The following is a 25,492-nucleotide window of genomic DNA, read 5'->3' as shown; positions in this document are numbered from 1 at the left end:
CTCCTTCCCTTTCAAATACAGTGCTGATCTTCACAAAGCTTTTTTTTTTTCAAAAACTATAGTGTAATGTGAGGTATAGTTCACAAAGCTTTGTAATTTGAAGCATTCCTAACAAATACACAGAGTGAATCTGTTTCTGCCTTTTTAGAAAGCTTAAAAATATCTGTAGCCATCGAAGTAATGGAGGAGTAACTATAAATGATTTGCACTGCAAAAACCCCACATTACTAGCTGTACCTTTTTAATGTTTTCATCATAGTGATAGTTTTCATCAGGTAGACATGGTCGGTAGCCATTAGCAAGGCAGCTGGTATTGTTACAATGAGATGATATTAGTGGTATTTCTAGAGGGATTAAAGCAGCAGTGCACTCTTTGGGGATTGTTACAAGCCACCTAATAATCCAGTAGTGTCATAGCCACAGTGGTATCATTTTGTTGGATGGTGATAGTAATACTGTAAGAGAGACATTTTGAATCTGATCTTCACTAATCTGTTGTAATGAAGCCCTGAAGCTCTGTTGAATGTGTGGCTATTCGTCACGCCTACAGAATGAGCTCACTTTTAATTACAGTACACACAAATGCATACACTAGACATATTCATCACCAAATGCCAACCTTTACTCTTTTCAGAACACACTTTGTTATTTTAGCTAAGCACTAACTATTCTGGAATTTGCTGTTTGTTAAACTGCAGAGACTCGGAAAGAAAATGCTAAATAATGTAACATAACCTAGTACAGCATGATCTAACCGAGGCAGGTTTTTACTTTTTGTATGTCTCGGGAACTTCTTGCCCTTAGTCACAGGAATGTCTGTACTGGAAATTACATTGACAATGTATATCGAAATACATGATGAAACATTACATACTCGGACCACTTAAAGCTTTCCTTGGCAGGTGAATATTTTCCTTTTTCTTATGGTGAGCAACAAAGAACATTTCGGGCTCTTTATAGGCAAAAGATTAGAACACTTTTCAATCCAGTGAGGACCTAACTATATCTAGAAAGCATACATGTTTATCAATTGAAAATGAAGCAGAATCGCAATAACAGAGGATTGATTCATAGGACAATTCATCAACAACAAAAAGGTGACTAATGCTAAGAAAAGTGTAATAATATGAAGAAAAGGAGTCATGTCATAAATGTCATAACAATCATTAAGTAAAGACTCCAAATAAAGATACTAGTGCAATGCTCTCCATAGACCCAGGATGTAATATTGTGTATTGGACTTATACACACACACACACACACACACACACACACACACACACACACACACACACACACACACACACACACACACACACACACACACACACACACACACACACGCATGTATTTCAGCATGCTTCTTTGAAGCAACTGTAGGTCAAGCTGTCAAAAGTGCTGAACCAACTTTCCCTGGATCAGCCTATATATCTCTCTCTGTTACTTTCTCCCTTTTTTCTCAGTATGTACAGTGGGGGAAATAAGTATTTGACCCCTTGCTGATTTTGCAGGTTTGCCCACTTACAAAGAATGCAAAAATCTACAATTTTAATCATATGTACATTCTAACAGTGAAAGACAGAATCCCAAAGAAAATTCCAGAAAGTCACATCATATGAATTTATTAAAATTGATAACCATCTGATGAGGAAAAACAAGTATTTGACCCCCTGGACAAACAGCAGGTTAATATTTTGTAGAAAAGCCATTATTGGCCAGCACAGATGTCAAACGGTTTTTATAGTTGGTGACAATGTTTGTGCACATTTCGGCAGGGATGTTGGCCCACTCCTCCTGCAGACAGCCTCCAAATCATTCAGGTTCCGAGGTTGTCGCCTGGCAACTCGAATTTTAAGCTCCCTCCAAAGATTTTCAATTGATTCAGGTCTGGAGACTGGCTAGGCCACTCCAGAACCTTGATGTGCTTCTTCTTCAGCCACTCTTTTGTTGCTTTGGCGGTGTGCTTAGGGTCGTTGTCGTGCTGAAACACCCATCCTCGACCCATCTTCAGCTCTCTCACTGAGGGAAGGAGATGTCGGTCCAGAATTCCACGATACATGGCCCCGTCCATCCTCCCCTCAATACGATGGAGTTGTCCCGTCCCCTTGGCTGAAAAGCACCCCCAAAGCATGATGTTGCCACCACCATGCTTGACGGTGGGGATGGTGTTCTTTGGGTTGTACTCGGTGTTCTTTGCCCTCCAAACACGACAAGTTGAGTTGAGGCCAAAAGTTCTATTTTGGTCTCATCTGACCACATCACCTTCTTCCAGGCCTCTTCTGAGTCGTCCAGGTGGTGAATGGCGAACTTTATGCGGGCCTGTACATGTTTCTTCTTGAGCAGGGGGACCTTGCGTGCGCTGCAGGATTTCAATCCATGACGGCGTAGTGTGTTACCAACCGTTTCTTTTTGTAACTGTGGTCCCAGCTGCCTTCAGTTGATTCATCAGTTCCCCCCTTGTGGTTTTGGGATGATTCCTCACTGTTCGCATGATCAGGGACACCCCACGAGGCAAGATCTTGTGTGGAGGCCCAGACCGAGGAGGTTGGCGGTGTTGTGGTGCTTCTTCCATTTCCTGATAACTGCACCGACAGTTGATCTTTTCTCTCCAAGTTGCTTTCCGATTCTCTTGTAGCCCATCCCAGCCTTGTGCAGATCAACAATCTTGTCCCTGATGTCCGTAGAAAGCTCTTTGGTCTTGCCCATGGTGGTGATGTTGGATGCTGGTTGTTTGGGTGTTGACAGGTGTCTTTTATACAGGTAACGAGGTGAGGCAGGTGTATTTGATGTAGATAATTGGTTCGGATTGGGGCTGTGTCTTAAAGAAAGACTAACTGGCTTGTAGGAGCCAGAATACTTGCTGTTTGTCCAGGGGTTCAAATACTTGTTTTTCCTCATCAGATGGTTATCAATTTTAATAAATTCATATGATGTGATTTTCTGGAATTTTCTTTGGGATTCTGTCTTTCACTGTTAGAATGTACATATGATTAAAATTGTAGATTTTTGCATTCTTTGTAAGTGGGCAAACCTGCAAAATCAGCAAGGGGTCAAATACTTATTTCCCCCACTGTAAGTGATCTGACCGTGACCTGAACACAACACAGAAAAATGCTGAATGTAGTGATGTGATGTTAACAGTAGTGATTGTTGTGCTTACTACAGCCTGTTCAGAACATGAGTGAAACAACGAGGGTTGACAGTAACCGAACCGAAAACACGGTTTGGCAGTTTGATTTATTGTGTCCATATTTAGTGGACTAAACAAATCATCCAATATAAATAAGCAGAACTTTAAACCCTGAATAACCGAGTGATGCAGATCACAATTTTAGACAGGTCTTTTGGAAAAGTATTTAGTTGTAGATTACATACCCAATACTGGAAATGAGCCATGAAATTATTCAGTCAATCAGATTCGGTTTACTTGTCTCTTTTGTCACCACATGACAGCCAGAATTCACAGTCAGCTGAAAGCAGTCACTGTAGTGATGATGACTCAACAAAGCCTGCAGGGATATCCAGGAAGTGACAGTATGACACAGGAAGCAGCAGAGATGCAGATAAAGGTGGCGACACCACTGGGACAGTTGGCCGGCAGTCAAAGTTGGGCTGATGGTGAGCGTTATTTATTTAGATGTGTGAAGCACTAGCGTGGCCAGAAATTTATTTTTTGGTTGTGCATCAGAAAAACTGGCTGTGCCACATCGAATTATCTCTAACGTTACAATCCCACAAATACCAAGTCGATGCCCTGGCATGTGGTTTATTGCTTCTTGGTGTCTAAATAGTTTTGGCATAATTACTGAAGCCCCACAGCTAAGCAAGTGGGCGTTTGTGCCGTGAAATGGTGAAGTGAGTATGTCTAAATTAGGGGGTGCGTGTGTAGGAGTGGCGCTGTCCGTAGTACTGAAATGGAGCAATCGATAGACAGACGGAACACGTCATTGTTTCTAGGCCCTGATCAAACAGAGCGCCGTTTAGCAGCCGGGGGCGGCTTTTTGTAATTGTTTTCAATGAGAGTGCAGTGTTTTGCTCGCTGTATGGGTACTTGCGTTTTTGCAGGAGTGCCCTAAAGGCCTCGAGTTGAAAAAACATCAACTCCGAGTGAAAAGGCGCCAGAAGCTTTGCGTTTTGCAGGTTGCAAAATTTTCTCTGAGCCTGCTTGCTTTTCGTGATTGTACATGGAACTTTGGCTTTAATTCCATTTCATCCACAGACTGAAGGGAAGCTACAGGGACAGTGAACTAGAGAGAGAGCTGTTTCTATGCGTCTCCCCTGCTGATTTAGAGTGGTTATTGTGAATGCTTTAATTAATAAATGTAAATAAATAAGCTTTGTTTATAATGACAGTTTTGTTTAGTTGCCACCTAGGCATTGTCCAATGTGTTCCAGGCACTGTGGATTTATGATGTGTTCTGTGACTTTTTCTTTCCCCTTCATCCCCTGGAACAGTATTAGTAGGAAGGCTCCCCATGACGGCAGATGTTGTTTTTTGAAGAATGAGTTTATTTTAAAATGACCGTTTATTATAATTAGATCAAAATAACCTAAGTTTCTAATCAAACATTTTAGTAATGCTACAACTAAAAATGAAATCTGCATCTGATTTTTGGGTGAGCCAGCTGCCTCTTTGGGTGGCGCCATAGGGGTGAAGATAAACCTACAGTAGAAACAACCTTTGAAGGAAGAATCTGTGGAAGTGGATGGTTTGTGCTTGTGTTTGCTTAATTACAAAAGTCTGCTTTGTTAAGCACTGCACTATGGATATTATTGCTGCTGTAGTCTCACACTGTGGTAATAGAGTAAATGTGAAGCTAATTTACTGTTTTTCTAAATTAGACAACTTGTGATTCTAAGCGTTTATCTGTTAGCTCATTAAGAAAAATTTATCCTGCTTTTAGGCTAGACACCACCTACAGCCGTTACTATTCAAGCAAGCTACTACCCGACTACAGACACTGCCGCTGAACATCAGTATGTCCACAACAATTTACTAATCCTCCCACAGCAGACCTTGGCATGTCAAGCCAGATTTTAGAAACTACCAGATTGGAAACTGCAGCTGAGCTGCCATGCAACAGACTGGTTTCCTGACTGGTGTTTGAATGGCCTGCTGTTTGTGCTTGATAAGACTGCCAGCATGGTTGATTTAGCAGCTGGCTATCCAGTTAGACCACAGTATTGCCCACCAGGAATTTATTTATTTAAACTCATCTGATTTATGTTGAGCTGAGAGTAGGTCCTTCTAAAAGACATTGTGTCAGTGTTTTGCTGGTTTATATTGACTCTTGACTGACTGACTGACTGACTGACTGACTGACTGGTAGCCTTACTAAAACTCTCTCACTCTACAGTGATTTGTTGCCTCAGTATTGCTGTGTTGTTACAGTTTTATTAGTCTCGCTTTGCCAGACCATCCACCACAGCGCTGTGAAGGAGGGTCTAGCTAGTCCACACAACATTCTGGAATGGGAGAAAAACGTGCTCTGGTTTTTTAGCATTCCTTTAAACCAATCACAATTGTCATGGCCGGCGCTAAGCTCTGTACGGATCAACGGTGCCTCTGCCAAATAGCCTCGGGAAGGAACTTGTTTTGGCAGATGTGTACGTTCAAATGTTGTTTTAGTCATGTAACAGAAAACTCAGATTGGACCGATATTCTAGCTAGCTGTCTGGATTTACCCTGCAGAGGAGCAGTCTGAGGAGCAGTCAACCATAGTCCTCATGAATCCACCGGAGGTTAGAATGCCAACACAAAGAAAGCCCAAGATAACGGACATCCGGCGGAATTTCCGGCGGCACCGGAGCAATCCCGGAAGTGGAACGTCGAGGATATAGACTATTGAGACCCTCACTTTACTTAAATTAATGGGAAATTCATGTAAAATCTATCTTTAAAAATAAGCTTCATCAGCTGTTGCCACTGTAGAGTTTCAGTTTGTACTCTGCTAGTTGTACTTTTACAGCAGCCATCCAAAACTCACTGGTTTTATTTACCACCAGCACTACTCCTGTTATTATGGTCTATCTTGCCATCAGCTGAAGCATCGCTTCTAAAAAACTGCAGGTCTGTTCATGTCTGAATAATTATGAATTGTTGAGTCTTGGTAGCTGGGAAAAGCTCTACTTCGACTGTACCCCTACTTACCGCTAATGTATGAAGAAAAAAATAGTGCCTAACCTCATTCAATTCTGCCTTTGAAAAATGTTTTTAATTTTACTGAACTCTTAAATATCACCCACTTTAGTTCCGCTGGTTGTCAGAAGTCTTAGATTTAATACAATGCTTATGCTGTTTCTCTAGCTAGCTGTCTGGATTTACCCTTGCAGAGATCTGAGCAGCAGTTAACCATAGTCCTCAGAAATCCAGTTTTTATCTAGAGTTTAAAATTCCAACACAAAAGAAGTGGAAGGAAACGGCAAAAATGACGGAGCGGCACCGGAGCAATCCAGGAAGTGGAACGTCGTGGATATAGACATACATATGCTACAGTTTATCTCTTCTCAACCTGTCCACATGTCCTTATGATTATTAACGTAGCCTGTTTTGTGTAATGACAAATGTATAGAATGCAGTACGAATGACATACTGGTGGTGACTGAGAGGTTTTCTGACTGGGTGTTTTACTGTGGCCGTTACTCTTTCAGCGTTGTTTCAAAGGGCTAATGTAGCAATTTTCTTTACATACCCTAATCGCCTTTTTTAACCTGATTTTTATTATCCTCGACTGTGTAATGTTACTTTCACAAAATCCAATCATTGAATGTATCTCCAGAGAAGATACAAGACGTGTTGATTACAGATTACTCCTTAACTATGAAGTCACATTTTGACCTCTGTCCTCTTTGTTTGTCCCTCTCTCTTTTTCAGAATATGACGGCAAGTTAGCCGCAGCGGGAGCATCTGAATCGGGCATGGCGTCGTCTTCTTACTTGGAACCCAACCTCAACCACTCCGCAGTGGGTGGTTGTGGGGTTAAATCCAGGTCTGGGATGCCTGGTGGTACCGGTGTTGGTACAAGCGGCTCTGCTGGAGGCCTTGAGCGGCCCTCAGGCTCCATGGACCGGGTTCTGAAGATCTTCCATTATTTTGAGACAAACAGCGAACCGTGTACCTGGGCTAGTAATATCAGGCATGGAGATGCTACAGATGTCAGGGTAAGACGCACAAACCTTTCTTACCTTTCGAGCCCTCCATCGTCCTCATTTCCCTGACTCTCGCTTTTATCTTTGTTCATACTTCCTCTTGTTTCAACAGGGTGTTATCCAAAAGATAGCAGAGATCCACAAATTGCGCTGCGTGTCCTCTCTGGGCCTCCGTCTGACCCATCTGCACTCTGATGCACTCCATTGGTTACACCCTGATTTGGGCGTGTGTCACATCAGGGAGAAATACGAGAAACAGCACCCCCAGGAGGAGTGGAGGTAGAATTACAACAAGATTCAATGTTTTACACTCACTGTTTTACAGTCCGCTGTATGTATGAGTAAGCATGCTCCTTCTGTCTCTATGCCTTAGACAGGCATTGGATTTTGATGCTGCAGGTTATTTCATTTTCTCTCTGTGTGTTTGGCGAGTGCACAACTTCCTTCCTTAATGTTGTGCTAAATTTAAACGGCAGGCCAAGCAACATAACATTACTTTATTCTCCTCAGAGGCGGACAAGAGGATGATCATTACCACAAACGTGTCATCTTTACAAATGCACTATTGGGCTGTACAGGAGCTACACTTGTTTAAGCTACAAATCTGCCATCCAAGAGTATTTATTAAGCCTACTTTACAAGCCAGAGCTGCATAACATATGGTCCCAATGGAACCATTTTATACTTTCAATGAACCTGAAACATACTCATGTGAACTACTGCATACAGGCAGTAAAAAATATTGCAACCATGTATTTAATGATTACATTTTACCACGATCCCTGTCTCGATTTTCATAAGATTTGAAGTTCCTTCCTCATTCCTTGCTTTCCTCATTCATCCACATGACGGAAGACATTTACCTAACTTCAAAGTGACTTCAATACACAAGTACATGGCTTGCATGCAATGAGTAGTAGTTACTGGTGTCCTTCAGGCTGATTTAAGACCCTGACGTAAAGGTTCTGTATTACCCTGTCGGCGTTCCAATTCGCAATAATGACCGACTCGCTCTACATTATCCCTTACATAATTTATAGATCCTTATTCTTCCCATTTATTTGATGCAGGTCTGCTCTGTTTGATGAAAGGGAATGAGCTGCTAGTTATTTGAAAGCAGCAGTGTCTGTTCCAACCTACACTGAAACTATGCTAGTGCTTAGGTATCTTCAGTTGATATTGTAAACAACTCTCCTTACAGTTCAGTCCTTTTGTCCTGCTGTTGATGTGTTACACCCAAAGTCATCAAAATTGAAATGAATTCAAAATGAACGAGTTGTTCACACTGCTAACATGCAGCCGAGCAGCTCTGCCAGTTGTTGCAGCTTTGCCTCGGAGGGCAGCCGAGCTGCAAGCCCACATGAGCTTCTGCTGCTGCCAAGCTATTGTTAGAACAGCAGAAGTAGCCCAGGGGATGGACTGACTCTCTCGCTCCCTTGCGTGTTTCTCTTCAGTCTCGTGCGCTCGCAGTCGCTCTTTTTCACTTTGATCTTTCTCTCCATCCTTCTTTCTCTCATCTATCATATCTGTGTTTTCTTTCTTATCCTCTCTCTTTTCTCTCCAACACGCATCTTTCTCTCTCTTCTCACACTCTTTTTGGTTCATTCATTATAGAACGAGGATGTTTTATTTATTTTGCCTTCAGCCTTGATTTCGTTTGTTATCTAACTACAGTGCTGTCCCATCACAGCAGCTTGGAGCTTGGCTCACTACTCCCCTGACCCATTTCTCTCCGCTGTAGTCACTGCAATATGTCAGTCATAAAATAATATGTCACTATAAACAATGATGGCCCATCTGGGTACTTCTCTGGCACAGTTAACTGGCAAGTGTAACAGCAGGAATCTCTTTATGCTGTATGGTATTACAAAGTTATCACTCTCAGTTTGTTCACTGTCAGCAAAATATGAAATCACATCTCACTATGCCACCAGACAGTAATCTAGTAGAAAGGACATCTTCCAATCTTTGTGTCAAACCCCTGTGTTGGCAAACAGCTGCGTTGCTGAGGTGACTTTGAGACATGGAATCGACGGCTCCATGGGTGCTATAATTTAGCTAACATGTACTTTAACCACCTCTGAATGTAGAGCAAGAGGAATTATGGAAATAGTGCAAGAAACAATCACAAGAAACTCATCCCGCCCCACAGTCACTCACTAGTTTCTAGCTCCATACAGCAAAACTTGTGTGTACCAGAGTTGTCATGATTTTTTTTTAAATTAGGATCATGTTGTGGATTCTGTGGTATCCACTTACATAACCAGGTTTGTTATCCAAGTCGTTGACATACAGTAAGCAAGTCAGGTGCACAAATATTTCAACTGTATAAGTGAAGAGGTCTGTGTATGCGTCAGCTGTATGTATGAGTAAGCATGCTCCTTCTGTCTATATGCCTTGGACAGGCATTGGATTTGGATGCTGCAGGTTATTTCATTCTGTGTGTGCGTGTGCGCGTGCTGAGAGTATGCTTATTTAGCCAAACTGTCTCTGTCATTCTCAGGTATGAGTTGCGGATGCGGTACCTTCCTAAAGGTTACCTCAGCCATTTCTCTGAAGACAAACCATCTCTTAACTACCTCTATCACCAGGTGAGGCAACACGGCAGGATCACATAAAAAAAGAGGAGATGGAAAGGTGTCCTCCTTTATAAAATACTACTTAATAAAAAACAAACATCTTCTTTATCCTCCCTGTTGCTTTTACGTCTCACAAGGCAGACACGATTTGAAACAGATCATTAAAAAGATACTTAACTTATACACTCTGCTCTTACATGGGACTACTGTCCAGCTTTATTTTTACAGCAGTGTTATAAAATATTGTTCTGTCACACTGTTATCAGGTAAAGTGTGACTACATGCATCATATAGCTGATCAGGTGGATCAAGATGTTGCTCTGAAACTGGGCTGTTTGGAAATCAGGTGAGAAACACACACATAAACACACATTGGTTCTGCCACAAGCAGGACAAAGTCAACAAAAATATTCTGTTTACTCAAACAGGTTCTTGACTATTAGTCACTGCTTGTATCAGAGAAGTTTTCCAGAATATCTGATCTGAAAAATATATTGATTGCCTTTTAATACTGTTTTCTCCTTCTCTCTGAATTATACAGGAGGTTCTTTAGAGAGATGCCAGGCAATGCCCTGGATAAGAAATCCAATTATGAACTACTAGAGTAAGATTGATTTCATTTGGTCCACACAGTCTCTCATTTAGATTTAGTCATGGTAGATTTCAACTATGCATAAATGTTGTGATTTTGTTATTCTCAGGAAAGACGTTGGTTTGAGAAGGTTCTTCCCCAAAAGCCTGCTGGACTCCCTCAAGGTGAGTCTAAACTACCGTTAATGTGTCATCTCACTGACTAACTGGCCGGGGTCTCCCATTTAAGTTCCATTGCCAGATAACAGAAGTGACAGTGGCAGAAATGTCTCTGGGAATCCTAGTCCGGCTGAGTCGGCTGGATGAGCTAATGGCTATTTGACTGAACGACCGGCTGACTGACAGGGACACCAACTTGATCGCTGAATGTATCTCTGGCTGAATGTCGGATAATCTGATTGTGTGGAATTAAGTTAAACGTCCTGTTGTCACTTGCAGTTTGCTTTGTCAGTTGTGCGTTTCTTGGCTCTGAACCAACTTTCTCCCAGAAGGCCTCATCCTTGGAAATGTTTTTTTCTCCCTCTCTATCAGGCGAAGACTCTTCGTAAGCAGATCCAGCAGACCTTCAAGCAGTTTGCTAACCTCAATGATGAGCAGAGCATCCACAAGTTCTTTGAGATACTCTCACCCATCTACCGCTTTGACAAAGAGTGCTTCAAATGTGCTTTGGGGGTAGGGCAACACTTAATTCATAAAGACAAAAAAAGTGTAATGGTGAATAGGGAAATCATTCATACATTTTCCATACCTGAAAAGTCATACTAAGTTTGGAGGATGTTCCTATTCAGCATTCACAGGGAACAAAACATGTAGAGTGGAGTGTTATCTTTAATTTAAAGGGCATGCCAGAATCATAAAGGTGACGCTAGCACAGTCTGCATCATGTCAGTATACTGTTCTTATTCTACAGCAATGCATTATTACTACAGAATGCTAAGTTTTGTCTGTTCAGGAGGGCATTTCATGTCAAAAGTAGTGAAAACGTATAAGAAAATTAAAATTGTTTTATGCTATCAGTATAAATTTTTTGCCAGTACGGTGTGTAGTTAATAAAGCAGATGAAATGTGACATTTATTTTAATACTGTATGTCTCCCACTGTCTTTCTCTCTCCCTCCTCAGTCTAGTTGGGTAATATCAGTAGAGTTAGCTATTGGACCAGAAGAAGGAATCAGCTACCTCACAGATAAAGGCTCAATGGTCAGTATGCACTCAGACAATTCATCTCACAAGGTCTGACTTTGTCCTCAGTAAAAAAGTGTAGCCGTTTAAAAATTCACTTTCTTTAAAATATCGTTGGATTTGTGTATCTATTCTAGCAGATGTTCCAGTTCTGTTTTTTTATGGACTTAAGAAGGCTTTTAGCACTACTGTATACTGCAGTAGTGCTGAATTCTTACTACTGTATACTGCATGCTTTTATGTTGCAATCCACCATACTGCCCTCTACTGGTTGTTGTCTCCAGTAGACCGATTTTCTCTTCTCCACAGTTGCCCAAGTTGAAACAAGTCTTTAAATTCCAGTGATCCGGTAGTTGTTGTTACACAACAGATAATATGAGCTAAAAAAGGCCACATGTCTCATTAATAGGTGATGTAAATAGGAAATCTACACAGCTGCATTGGTGGGGGTGGTTGGTTGGTTGGAGGTGCTGACTGCAGTGACAACTCAAAATGCAGGAAAACAGCTGCACACCTGTAACTCCAGTGCTTAAATTGAGTTATTAAATTTTAACTTAATGATGACAGACTGCCTGTCAAAATGTTTCTAATTAATTTAATATGTCGATCATTGCATGAAAATTGACCAGAGCTTGTCCTGTTTGGCCTTCATAAACTCTTAAAATCTCTCTCTTGATGACATGTCTTTCTTTCTTTCTTTCTAACAATGAACACTCATTGTTAGAAATACATGACTACAGTGAGGAAAATAAGTATTTGAACCACCCTGCTATTTTGCAATTTCTCCCACTTGGAAATCATGGACGGGTCTGACATTGTCATTGTAGGTGCATGTCCACTGTGAGAGACATAATCTAAAAAAAAAAAATCCAGAAATCACAATATATGATTTTTTAACTATTTATTTGTATGATACAGCTGCAAATAAGTATTTGAACACTTGTCTATCAGCTAGAATTCTGACCTTCAAAGACCTGTTAGTCTGCCTTTAAAATGTCCACCTCCACTCCATTTATTTTCCTAAATTAGATGCACCTGTTTGAGGTCGTTAGCTGCATAAAGACACCTGTCCACCCCATACAATCAGTAAGAATCCAACTACTAACATGGCCAAGACCAAAGAGCTGTCCAAAGACACTAGCGACAAAATTGTACACCTCCACAAGGCTGGAAAGGGCTACGGGGAAATTGCCAAAAAAAAAAAGGTTAAAAACGTCCACTGTTGGAGCAATCATTAGAAAATGGAAGAAGCTAAACATGACTGTCAATCTTCCTCGGACTTGGGCTCCATGCAAGATCTCACCTCGTGGGGTCTCCATGATCCTAAAAAAGGTGAGAAATCAGCCCAGAACTACACGGGAGGAGCTGGTCAATGACCTGAAAAGAGCTCGGACCAGCGTTTCCAAGGTTACTGTTGGTAATACCCTAAGACGTCATGGTTTGAAATCATGCATGGCACGGAAGAAGATTTTATTTTATATTAGGACAATGCACATTAATCAACATTTCTGTAAATAATAATAATAATAATAATGCCAGTGCTAGCCAGTTGGCTAATTTTCAACTGTAGTCCTAGTTGCATGCATGTCTTTATGGTGGGAAGAAACCGGAGCACCCGGAGGAAACCCACGCAAGCACGGGGAGAACATGCAAATTCCACACAGAAAGGCCTGGGTTCGAACCCAGAACCTTCTTGCTGTGAGGCAGAAGTGCTAACCACTGAGCCACCGGAAGGTTCCCCTGCTTAAACCATCACATGTCAATGCTAGTCTTAAGTTTGCCAATGACCATTTGGATGATCCATAGGAGTCATGGGAGAAAGTCATGTGGTCAGATGAGACCAAAATAGAACTTTTTGGTCATAATTCCACTAACCGTGTTTGGAGGAAGAAGAATGATGAGTACCATCCCAAGAACACCATCCCTACAGTGAAGCATGGGGGTGGTGGCATCATGCTTTGGGGGTGTTTTTCTGCACATGGGACAGGGCGACTGCACTGTATTAAGGAGAGGATGACCGGGGCCATGTATTGCGAGATTTTGGGGAATAACCTCCTTCCCTCAGTTAGAGCATTGAAGATGGGTCAAGGCTGGGTCTTCCAACATGACAATGACCCAAAGCACACAGCCAGGATAACCAAGGAGTGGCTCTGTAAGAAGCATATCAAGGTTCTGCCATGGCCTAGCCAGTCTCCAGACCTAAACCCAATAGATAATCTTTGGAGGGAGCTCAAACTCCGTGTTTCTCAGCGACAGCCCAGAAACCTGACTGATCTAGAGAAGATCTGTGTGGAGGAGTGGGCCAAAATCCCTCCTGCAGTGTGTGCAAACCTGGTGAAAAACTACAGGAAACGTTTGACCTCTGTACTTGCAAACAAAGGCTAATGTACCAAATATTAACATTAATTTTCTCAGGTGTTCAAATACGTATTTGCAGCTGTATCATACAAATAAATAGTTATAAAATCATACATTGTGATTTCTGCATCTTTCTTTCACAGTGGACATGCACCTACGATGACAATTTCAGACCCCTCCATGATTTCTAAGTGGGAGAACTTGCAAAATAGCAGGGTGTTCAAATACTTATTTTCCTCACTGTAACTGATACTATGGAAAAAATGTCTGAATAAAATGCACCAACATATACAGTACATTATAAGTAATTTTTAATGTTTCTGTATATCTGCCCTTGTCTTGGCAGCCTACACACTTAGCTAACTTTAACCAGGTTCAGTCCATCCAGTACTCTGCTTTGGAAGAGAAGGACAGGAAAGGCATGTTGCAGCTCAATGTAGCAGGAGCTCCCGAGGTGAACACACACACACACACACACACACACACACACCTTGCATACTATTACTTTGGCTTTTCCATGAAGGGGGGTTCTTTGCAAAACATTATTGCCTGTTTCAGTCCTGCAGTAATACCTGATTTTGAATTTGTTAAATGATGTCAATGTGTACATGTGTAATAATCATAAAATAGCATTTGCTTGTTAAACGTATTTAAAGTTGGAGTAACAAACAATCTGCAGGAAAAACATGAAAAGATGAATGAAACAGGACTTGAACGCAGGTATTGCCATCTACACTTGAGTGTCGGCGTGAGTGTGTCTGTCGAGATGGGGGGGTCGCAGCAGGCCTTACTCGTGGAAAGTATGTGTGTATCAGTGCTAGAGTATCTGTGCAGGGGTGTGTGTTAGACTGAATGTGTGCTGGTAGAAGATGTTTTCCCTAATAAAGCTCTCATTGTGTCACTGTGAAGCAACGCTCTGTCCCACTAATCGTGTGTGTGTGTGTGTGTGTGTGTGTGTGTGTGTGTGTGTGTGTGTGTGTGTGTGTAGCCCCTCACAGTCACCACGGCATTGCTGACTACGGCAGAAAACATGGCTGACTTGATTGACGGCTACTGTCGGCTTGTTTCCTTAGCTACTCACTCCTTCATTGTCAGAGTCCACAAAGGTAGGACGCACAACTACTCTTATATGTATTTTGTGTTTACTATACACCCACATTTTGGAGCATTATAATGTTTCAGTTGTTGCAGTTAATGAGTTGGGATACTTTTTATGTTGCTTAGATGGCAACAGTAACCCAAAGGAAAGAAAAATTAACTTAATAGTACTCCAACTCTTTCTAACAGTATCCAGGTCTGATTGTGGCTGATGAGGATTTGAATAACCAGATTGAGTTTAGCTAGTCTTTTCTGTAAATAACTATGGCAACAAAGACATGGTTACAGCGATGCAGCTAAAACATATAGCCAGTCTGTTCTTTGTCTAATTCATGTGTTCATTTTGTGTCTGCAGAGGGGGACAGAGCTCTGCCGTCCATCCCCAAGTAAGTCAACAGACTCTTTTTGCCTCATTAGTTGATTTATCAAGTAAAAACAAGGTGTGAGTTTTCTGTGAGACCCATAAAAGAGGTGTAGTCGAGGTTCAGGTGTTAAGTGCATAAGAAAACATTGTACAATGTCTTCCCTTTCACCAGCGCAACTATGTTTGTTGTCTTCAGCGTTTTTTATTCAGTGGGTTCCATCATTTTGTGTTGTGCTTCAGAATCCGCTTTGAGGGAAATTTGAATGTGTGCTTTTTGTTCTTCATTTTCTAATGTTCGACATTGTAAAGCTACACACATGACAGGATGTGGGAGGATCCTCCATTTCTCTGGTTGCACTATTGTCTTCATAGCTGCAACTGGACGCTTTAGGTTTAATGTGGGACAAACTGATTTTCTCATGTCTGATCCAGAGTTTCAAATCATGAGAGGCGAATGGAAAAACGGATGGATGGAGTACGGACCCGCGCTGTTTGTGTCTCAGGTATAAGTCCCCGTCTTGCTTTCTCCTTTCCTGTTGGTCTGTTTCTCCCTGTCAATTTTCCTGTCTGTCTGCTGCTCTAAATGTCATGAATGACAGTGACTGCTAACAGTTAGCTAAAGGCGTCATAGATATGTGTGCATACCCTGTTTCCTCTATAAAGCCTCATCTGTGTGTGCAGTGAAGAGTCCTTGTCTCGCCAGATGTTCCAATGGAGAGCTTTAGTCACTGGCCCCCTGCCTCTACCCTGACTGTCTACTGACCTCTGACTAACTCACAGTGATATAGAATTAAATGAAGATTAACCTTGACTATATTATCTAGTCAATAAATAATATCTTATTTTCATCTGTTGCATCAGTAAACTAATACTTATCTCCCCTTCTTTCCCTCTCTGTGTGTGTTTCATGCTGCATGTGGCTTCTGCAGGTCACACTAGTGGTGATGGTAAACAACATTCTTTCTATTAACCATCCTAAATTAGAAACTCAATGGAATTCCTGCTCTGTCTTCATTTAGCATACTGTACTGTGTGTGTACAGTATCTCTGTATCTGCCTGTAACTGGTTGGCCTTATCCCGAATGACTCAACCTGTTATTCTTCAACTTGTTTCTCTGGAAAGAATGAACGTTTCCATCCCTCCCCTCCCCTTTCCTCTCTTCTGTGTCTATATCTCCCTCTCTTTCTCTTTATTACACTCCTCTGTCCTACATTCCTCATTTGCAGCTGTTTTATAGTACATGAACGTTTAAATTGCTGTGCATGCGTTTGGAATCGGGCATGGTAATGGTCTTTTGGAAAGGTACATCTGTCTGATGATCATGATGTGTTTCTGTTGCCATTTTTTTTTTTTTTTTTTTTTTTTTTTTGTCTTTGACGGTGTGTTCACAGAACTCTTGAGTTGCATGCAGGGATTTTACTTGTTTGTTATATTGGTAGTGGGGGATCAAAGTATTTTACAGTCAAGTGTTTCCTTGAAATCCAGGGGATATCTGGATATGACCTTTTGATATTGATAATGGGACTTTTGGTTCGTGTTGTGGCAGATAACCTCCAAGTTGTAATTTGAATGCTGTCCGGGTGACTCAGCATGTTATATCAAAGTGGACTTTTATATGTGAGCTTTTTGTCAACTCTTTCTCTTGTATTTGTCTTTTGTGTGTCACCAACTGAGATGTTTCTTGGCTCTTTTTTTTCCCTTTCCCACTGTCCTTTGGCTCTGCAGAAACGGACGACTATGCTGAGATCATAGATGAGGAGGACACATATACCATGCCTTCAAGTAAGTACACCCACATGCACAGAAACATTTTAGCTATTGTGACAAGCAGAGGCACAATGTTACAGGTGTCATTGTGCATCTGTGTGTGTGCTCTGCTGAGCAGTTGACCTCCTCTTACTTGTGCAGCGAGTGTTAGTTCAGGTGTGTGCAGGTGTAAAGGTTGTTGAGGTGATGGGGAGAGAGTGAAAGGTAGCCTTATCTCAGGTCTGTAGAAGCCATAAACGTGTGTTTTGGAGATTGTGTTTGGATGATTTCTGTGTGTCTCTCTTGGGCCTCACCCCATGGTTGTTTTATATTCAATGAAAACATCATCAACTGACAAGGTAACACATAGAGTAATGTATATTTTAATCAAGTGACTGGCACTGTGAAATGTGTTGGATCCAACCAACATTATTCAGAGAATGAAGAGTGTAACTGTAAATGAGCTGTTGTAATTGTTGTTCATCACACTCCATCATACAGGAGGATTTAATGATACATTGGACCAAACTATAAATCTATTCAGGCCTACAGCTTTGAATGAAACTCTTTTTTAGATTGGTGGATAAAAGGATGGAGGCAAAATAATAACTGAGGCTTGAATGAATCTACATTTCCTGTGGTTACATGTAGCAATCTTGTATAAAAGGGGAAACCACTTGCACCACATCTGTCTTTATATAATCTTTATATAAATAGGTCTGCAATCTGTTAGTAAGTCACAAGCTTCCTCAGAGCTTTGAGACATTATCTAGCCACAATGTTTACGTTACAGTAAACATTATACAAATGGCTGTATCTCCTGCTAATCACTAGAATGATAAGTGATCATCTTGACACTTACATTAATGTAGAGGTTTATCTGGCCTTGTAGAGGGCCTGCTGTGCTGCTGTTGCTGCGGAGTAGTGCCTGTTAACCAGGTTTAAGTGGTGATGCTACATAGGCAACATTTCGAGGCAGTGAAGATAGGCGATATCACCTTAATGTATGAAGGGGAAAGGAACTGGGACGTTAAATGAATTATTTTACCGACAAAATTACCCATTTAATCTGCCTCAAAATGTTGTCTGGGTATAAATTGTTCATGCAACCAAATTTCAACATGGCTTTGCTTTTAGAGCATTCATAAACTATACAGTAGCTTTCACCAGAGTCCTGTGAACAGTTGTAAATGCATACAGAGAGAACAAGCAAGTCCAACAGCTTAGATATAGCTAGATGTCCATACTAAACATTGTATCCATGCTATTTACTAGTCTGTCATGTTGCATGACTTTCTTAGATATGTATATGGCTGATTTAGTTAGAAGTTATCTTGTAAGATCAATACACTAAACACACATATGCCAGCCAAGGTACTGCAGTTTATGTCTAGACTGAGCAGCTTCAGGGTTTCAGTGTCTGTTTTTTTGGTTTTGTTAAACAGCAGGTTGCCAAGCAATTGAAGGGTCCATGTGGTGTTTAAATTTAGTTTGCATTATAAAATACACATTTTTTTAACTGTTGAAGCTGGCTAGGGGTGACAAATGGTGTGCGTCTTTGTATGAACACAACAAAAAAAGAACCTGACCAAAACACACCAGAAGGTTTTAAATATCCTAAAACAAGTCATTTTATATGGGACACATTTGTGAAACCTATATAGTAATTGACATACAGTACCTCAAACTTAACTGCATCACTATCACACCCACAATCATGGCAATTATTAAAGACTGCAGTCACAATTAACAGATCTCTGTACTCACAGCTAGTTATTTCTGTCTCCTATCACTAACCCATTTTCCCAGAATACTATGGACTAGATCAAGGTAATAAGTAGTAAGTCTGGTTGTATTGTGATGGCACTTTGATTTGGTGGTTGTTGTGATCCTTATTTTATGTTTGCTTGCAACTGTAAAATAAAACTGAATTATTTCTGTTATCTCTGTACCGCGTTGATTTGACCCCCCTCCCCATCCCTGTTGATGTTTGATGTGCTGTCAGTTTTAGGCTGAACTGCTGATGGTAGCTTCAGAACTGAACCCCTGTTGTTGAACAAGGATCTTGATGTGTATTTTCAATTTTTTTTGTAATCGAAAAAAAAAACTGAACATTCTGTACTCTCTTACATTATTGTAAAAATCAATACAATTTGACGAAACATATTTACTTGCTCAGGGTAACAAAGCATATTCCTATTTACAACTTTTGCCCGGATGAGGGGAGAGAGAGAGAGAGAGAGATAGATAGATAGATAGATAGATAGATAGATAGATAGATATAGATATATATATATATAGATAGATATATAGATATATAGATATATATAAAACCCAAACCACTAACAAACAGGGCAGTCCCACTCCATTGTTTAACCATAATGATCGACTTTTTTAAGATCAGATTACACATATTCAGAGGCAGGGCACACAGGCATTAATTATGACAAACTGTACAACCTCATTTAGTCTCTTTCCCACTACAGGCATTTTGTTGCCCAGCATAGTTGTCTCTAAAGGTCGCACGTGTGCTGGACATTTCGCAACCGTAAACCGTATAAAAGTGAAGTCAGAGAAACCTGTATGCTATATTCATGCTGCTTATATGGACAAAGTGAGGTCAGCAAACCACCAGCCTCTCAACAGCCGTTTCACAGACCTTAGAATTCTTTTGATTTTCTTAAAACTCTATATTAAAAATGGTGCATTTTATCTAGATGTACTTGACAGAAAGTACAAAAGAAATTTTACTGACTATAATAACAGAGATACAACTTCCTTTTTGGACAAAGCAAATGTACCACTGGTCCTAAATCAGCCTGTGAGCTTTGAATTGCTACCATTATTCAATCCACCTGACTTTATCCATATTACATTTAATATAATATGGAAATTCATGTTCATATATACATTGAGTGTTGCTGGCTGTTGTTCGTCCGTGGTACATGGCATGTCTGGCTGTGGTTTCCTGATGCTGTTGTTGCATGCTGTTGACATTGAGCTATGCTAATTGCTATAAAAACTAAGCTTGTCAGAGAGGAAGGTGCATTGACTTTATTCATCTGGAAATGCAGGATAATCAAATTTTAAAAGCAAAGATTGCACCACCTAATGTTGCTCACATGAAAGTAAAGTTCTACACAATGAGCTTGTGTCTAAATTGTTTAATTCACGTCTATAGAAATTTGCTGGAGGATTGTTTCAAAAGCTGATAATCAACAGAATCACGTTTTTTGCCTTTTAAAGAAAGATTTTAAGAGACTTTGCACATGACAAAGCACTCTGACAAGCTGGGTAAATGGAAGTGCTGACTAAGAAGTGTGTGTGGGCACTGATGAATGTGTTTGATCTGAAGGTCTTCTCTGTGTGTGCGTGTGCGTGTGTTCATGTCTACGTATATTGCATATATAGCACGGGACTATGAGATTCAGCGAGATCGTATTGAGTTGGGACGCTGCATAGGTGAGGGTCAGTTTGGAGACGTCCACCAAGGAGTCTACATCAGCCCGGTATGTACAGTAGTCTCTTTCTCACGTTTTATCATGATACGATATTAAATTGATTCTTAGGACAACGATACAATATCTGCTGGTGTCACAAAGTCTGCCACGATACAACTTTGATTCAATTCATGGGCTTGCAACGGATACAAGACTAAAAAGAATAAACTGAACTTGAACTCACAATAATTGTACATATTCAGTATAGTTGTAACAGAAGAACGTTGATTTAATGGGCTTGCCACTGAATAACCATGATATACTTACAACTCATGTTAATGAAGTTTCAATAGGTGATACACAAACCTCTAATATTTTCAGTGAATTTAAAGACGGTGAATTTGCAGCATATATATGCTTGTGTTTTACTGTTGATCGTGTCGTTTGCTTGGATCTGTTTCTTGCAGGAGAATCCAGCCCTGTCTGTGGCAGTGAAGACGTGTAAGAACTCAACGTCAGACAGTGTCAGGGAAAAGTTTCTCCAAGAAGCACGTAAGTGTGTGTGTTTCTAAATGTTACCTGCCAACAAGACCTGTGCCCTCAAAAGTTTGCAGAATAACCATTTCCGTACAGAAAAACTTGCAAGCTGTTTGTGAACTGACCTCTTCTTTCCCTGCAGTGACCATGCGTCAGTTTGACCACCCTCACATTGTGAAGCTGATGGGAGTCATCACAGATAATCCAGTCTGGATCATCATGGAGCTCTGCACACTCGGAGAGGTAGGACATTGATAAGAATTTGTTTTGTACAGTATCTACTAGTTTACATTGATGTGTACGTGTGTTAAAAGACTCTTGTACAGTATAAACATAGACCCTAGGGCTATATTTTTCAGTATTAGTTTAAAGAAAGAGGGAATTTATCGAGGAAAAATTTGATTTTTAAAGTTTGGGTGTAAATCAGATCATAAAAACATCACCTTCAGAGCAAACACTTGAACTGCATTTTAAATGGTTTTTAGTTTCTATGTCATAGCTCCTTTTTTGTTTTCCATTACATTTTTCTCTTCACTTTGTATTAGTATATTAGTCTGAGCTGTGTTAACTGTAAACTTCTTGCAGCATGAAACACAACAAAATGTGAATGCGTAGGGACAAAAATCCATGGGGAAAATTAGCGTGTTTCAAAAAATTAGGGAGCGTTTTAAAAACATCTTCTTACTAATTAATAAATTGCATTTACTTTGGTTTGACAAATGATTTGGTTAACGTTTATATATATTGTTTTTCTGTTTGCATTGGCTCTGTATATTGGTTTTCTTAATAAGCACATTTTAAATCAAATCTGAGCTCATGATGCAGCACACCACATGTGTAGGCAGCAGAACAGTAGACAACTGGCCACCTAAAACACCCCCACATGCTCTACACATTCTGTTATTGACAAGAAGGATAATGTCCCCGCTAATTACTCCTCACATAGTTCCTGTCTATTGTTACAATGGACAAGCTTGTTTTGTATAAGTGTTTAAATAACTGTAGTTATTGTTCCTCTCTTTCTACCCCTCTATCTTGATTTCTCCTTCTATTTCTCTTTGTCTCACTCATCATATCTCTGTCTACCTCCTCTCTACTTTTCCTGATTTCTTTTTTTTCCCCATTTCTGTCTTCTGTTTTTCACCATCAAATTGTGGCTCTCTCTCTCTCTCTCTCTCTCTCTCTCTCTCTCTCTCTCTCTCTCTCTCTCTCTCTCTCTCTCTCTCTCTCTCTTTGTCTGTGTTTTTTCCTCTCTGTCCTCCATAGCTACGGTCATTTCTCCAGGTGAGGAAGTACAGTCTTGACTTGGCCAGTCTCATCTTGTACTCATACCAGCTCAGCACGGCACTGGCTTATCTGGAGAGCAAGCGCTTTGTACACAGGTATGCATTAGGGGTCTCCCAAAACCTCTGATACATCAGAATATTTTAAAATGATAAAAGCTAGTATTCCACTACTAAAATAATAGTTGTGCTAAGTGGCCAGTGCAAAATAACATTACATATGAAATAGTGGTTCGATTTACCTGACAATTTTTGTTTACAAATGATCATGTATAATGATCTAGGGCAGTTGAATGTGACAGAATATTCTTTTATGGCAAATACATATTTTCTGTAAACCACAGCCTGGTGTTGCCACCTACTGGAAGGCTGAATGCTGGATACTAGCGATCTTATGACATGAGAGATGTAAATTATTACTTCATGTGACAAGTGTCCGATCTCATAGATAAACAGAATAAATGTCAAAGTGGCAAGGATTTTCTCTTATTTTGGTTCTGTCCTCCTCAGGGACATCGCAGCGCGGAACGTGTTGGTGTCTACAGTCGACTGTGTAAAACTTGGGGACTTTGGTTTGTCTCGATACATGGAAGATAGCTCTTATTATAAAGGTAAATACAACACCTCTATACACACACAGTGTTTCCATAAATGTACACTTCACGTCTCCTTTTAACCGTCTTCGGTCTGTCATAACACGTGGAGGAAATCAGCATTAATATTTATTGGAATGACATGAACTAAGCCGATCATTAAAGTGTAACCCAGTTCTCCTGATTTCTGTTTTTTTTTTTTTTTTTTTTTTTTTAGCTTCTAAAGGTAAACTGCCTATTAAGTGGATGGCTCCAGAATCAATCAACTTCAGACGGTTTACCACAGCCAGTGACGTCTGGATGTTTGGTAAGTTTAAGTCTGTGTTGGTTTCTTCCTTTCTTCATTTCTATGTCAGTTTTGTTATGATGTTTAGTGCTGCAACAGTAGGTTTGTTGTTTGTGGTCTGCTTCTGTTTAACTCTCTACTCTTTGCAGCATTTAAGAGCCAATAGGTAGCTGTCTCACTCTCATAGTGAGTGCGTTTTTCTCTCTTTCCATAGGCGTCTGTATGTGGGAGATCCTAATGTTCGGCATTAAGCCTTTCCAAGGTGTGAAGAACAACGATGTCATCGGCAGGATAGAGAACGGCGAGCGACTGGCGATGCCCCCTCAATGCCCTCCTACTCTCTACAGCTTGATGACAAAGTGTTGGTCGTATGATCCCAGCAAGAGGCCACGCTTCACTGAACTCAAAACACAACTGAGGTACTTAATGGAGTGTGGTTTGAGAGAGTGTGAGTGTCTTTGTGTGTCTCTGTAAGTGTGAGCAATTCAGGGTTCAGTGTCTTGCTCAAGGACACAAACCACCAACGCTCTTATCTCTTCAGCGTTGTGAGAGAATGTTAAATTATTATATCTGTATGCTTTACCTCGGCTGAAGAGTGCACCAGGCATTTTGTTGTCCCTCATAGTAAGCTTTGGTTGTAATGTATTGGCTGAAAGAAGCTCAAAGAATATGATTTGCGGAAAAAAAGTTGCAGTTGAGATATTTCATCAATGTAAATCCTACTGCTTTTTATTCTTTGCTATTTTTCCATAGGCATAGTCATAGTTAAGATAAAGTAGCCTGGTTGAAACCAGACCCTTCTCAGTTGTAACTGAGAGTGGGTCAGGGAAAGGTTCATTGACAGTTCATTTCCAAAGGGGCGTGACCAACGGACGCCGCTCAAATGCCTCTGGGCACATTGGATAGTCCTTCAACCAATCAGACCAACGATCCAGGTGACGCTGCGCTTTGGTAGCCGTCATGTTGAATGTAAACAAAAAGCTGCTCGCCGTCGCTGCGCTATCGCGTAAAGCCCGCCTCAACGGTTGTGATTGGTGTAAAGCCCGCCTCAGCGGTTGTGATTGGTGCCTCGATTTTGGGGACATGGGGACATTTTGAATGGGCTCTTCGCCAGACTGACTTGCTGAGCAAATCTCAAATTTGCCGGAAGTTCATCAGGGTTTACCCAGGCTAAAGATAAAGGAATGTGCCACAGCAAATGATATTTTCCAGAAGTAAGGAAGTGTTTTCTTTCACCTTCCTAACACCAGGTGTCACTGTCTGTATTAATCATGGTAATCTAAGAAGATGAACGGAGCAGACAAAGAGCTACAGCAAATATTAAACATTTAAAATTAAGCAACATACTTTGGCCTTTGTCTTTGGCTGCTGGTTAAACAGCAGACCAGAATGAACCATTAAAGATGGATGGACAGTCAAATACAGGTAGGTAAGCAGAAAGACAGGGATTTTATCCAGCTAAGGTCACATTTACATGCCTCATTTCATTGAGATTGCAGACTAGATCATTGCAATGTCTTGGCAGGAAGGAGATTTTTGTGCGCTCTGATTTAATCCACTTTAAAATACTACATTCAATTTTAATGTTCGTGGAGGCAGCGGGGAAGTAATTTCCTGTGTAAAACCTATGTGTAGTGAGAGGGTACATGCTATAGATGTTGTAATAATGTCACTCCTTCCGAATTATATAGATAAAAATGTACATTGTAATTTTAACAAATTTAATATCCCAAACGTGCTGATTTTTGACAGCGGTTACTGGATGTGAAGTATTACATTTTGCCCATACCTTTTCTGCAGCAGTATCATTTACAGTGCAGCCCTGAACTATTTGAAGAACATTCAATTGTAATCGCTTTCACCTCCTAAGAGTGTTTTGGCGTTGATCGCATCCATACTAGCTGAATAATGTAGGATTCGTAGTACATTTTTACCCTTGTTTCTACGTGGTTCAACATCCTCAAATTAAACCTTAAAGTCCTCACTTTAACCTCCATAGTGATTGCTTCTTTTCCAATGGAGTACGAAGTCAAAACAAAACTGTCCAAATACTTGACACACTGCACTTTACCTCCTGTTTGGGCTGATGACATTATGGTTGGCACGGTAACAGAGATGTGATGATGACAGAGATAGATTAAATGAGATGCCACGCCTTGCCTCCTTGTTAAAAGATACATCAGTGCCTTGTTACTAGCTTTGCAAGGAGACAGATTTGCAAAGAGAGAGATGTTATCTATCAAGAGATGATATCCTGGGCATGTTGTGATCAGATAAGGAAGAGCT

General features: G+C 40.6%; 1 protein-coding gene across 2 annotated transcripts in view; it reads left to right on the top strand.

The window, feature by feature from the left end:
* Window positions 1–25,492, top strand: part of LOC114557222 (focal adhesion kinase 1) — a 70,777-nt gene that overhangs the window by 18,634 nt on the left and 26,651 nt on the right. For both annotated transcript variants that reach the window (XM_028580594.1, XM_028580596.1), the window contains exons 3-22: window positions 6,875–7,161; window positions 7,262–7,428; window positions 9,653–9,740; window positions 9,995–10,074; window positions 10,270–10,332; window positions 10,430–10,484; window positions 10,851–10,991; window positions 11,441–11,518; window positions 14,205–14,312; window positions 14,847–14,964; window positions 15,312–15,342; window positions 15,753–15,823; window positions 17,047–17,103; window positions 20,479–20,576; window positions 20,975–21,059; window positions 21,187–21,287; window positions 22,311–22,426; window positions 22,838–22,938; window positions 23,138–23,227; window positions 23,421–23,625. In XM_028580594.1, coding sequence (XP_028436395.1) covers window positions 6,919–7,161; window positions 7,262–7,428; window positions 9,653–9,740; window positions 9,995–10,074; window positions 10,270–10,332; window positions 10,430–10,484; window positions 10,851–10,991; window positions 11,441–11,518; window positions 14,205–14,312; window positions 14,847–14,964; window positions 15,312–15,342; window positions 15,753–15,823; window positions 17,047–17,103; window positions 20,479–20,576; window positions 20,975–21,059; window positions 21,187–21,287; window positions 22,311–22,426; window positions 22,838–22,938; window positions 23,138–23,227; window positions 23,421–23,625 — 2,096 coding nt within the window. In that variant the 5' untranslated portion in view covers window positions 6,875–6,918. The remainder of the gene's footprint in view (window positions 1–6,874; window positions 7,162–7,261; window positions 7,429–9,652; window positions 9,741–9,994; window positions 10,075–10,269; window positions 10,333–10,429; window positions 10,485–10,850; window positions 10,992–11,440; window positions 11,519–14,204; window positions 14,313–14,846; window positions 14,965–15,311; window positions 15,343–15,752; window positions 15,824–17,046; window positions 17,104–20,478; window positions 20,577–20,974; window positions 21,060–21,186; window positions 21,288–22,310; window positions 22,427–22,837; window positions 22,939–23,137; window positions 23,228–23,420; window positions 23,626–25,492) is intronic.

Source organism: Perca flavescens, chromosome 6, assembly GCF_004354835.1.
Source record: "Perca flavescens isolate YP-PL-M2 chromosome 6, PFLA_1.0, whole genome shotgun sequence".
NCBI lineage: Eukaryota > Metazoa > Chordata > Actinopteri > Perciformes > Percidae > Perca > Perca flavescens.
This window is presented reverse-complemented; position numbering and strand designations above follow the sequence as displayed.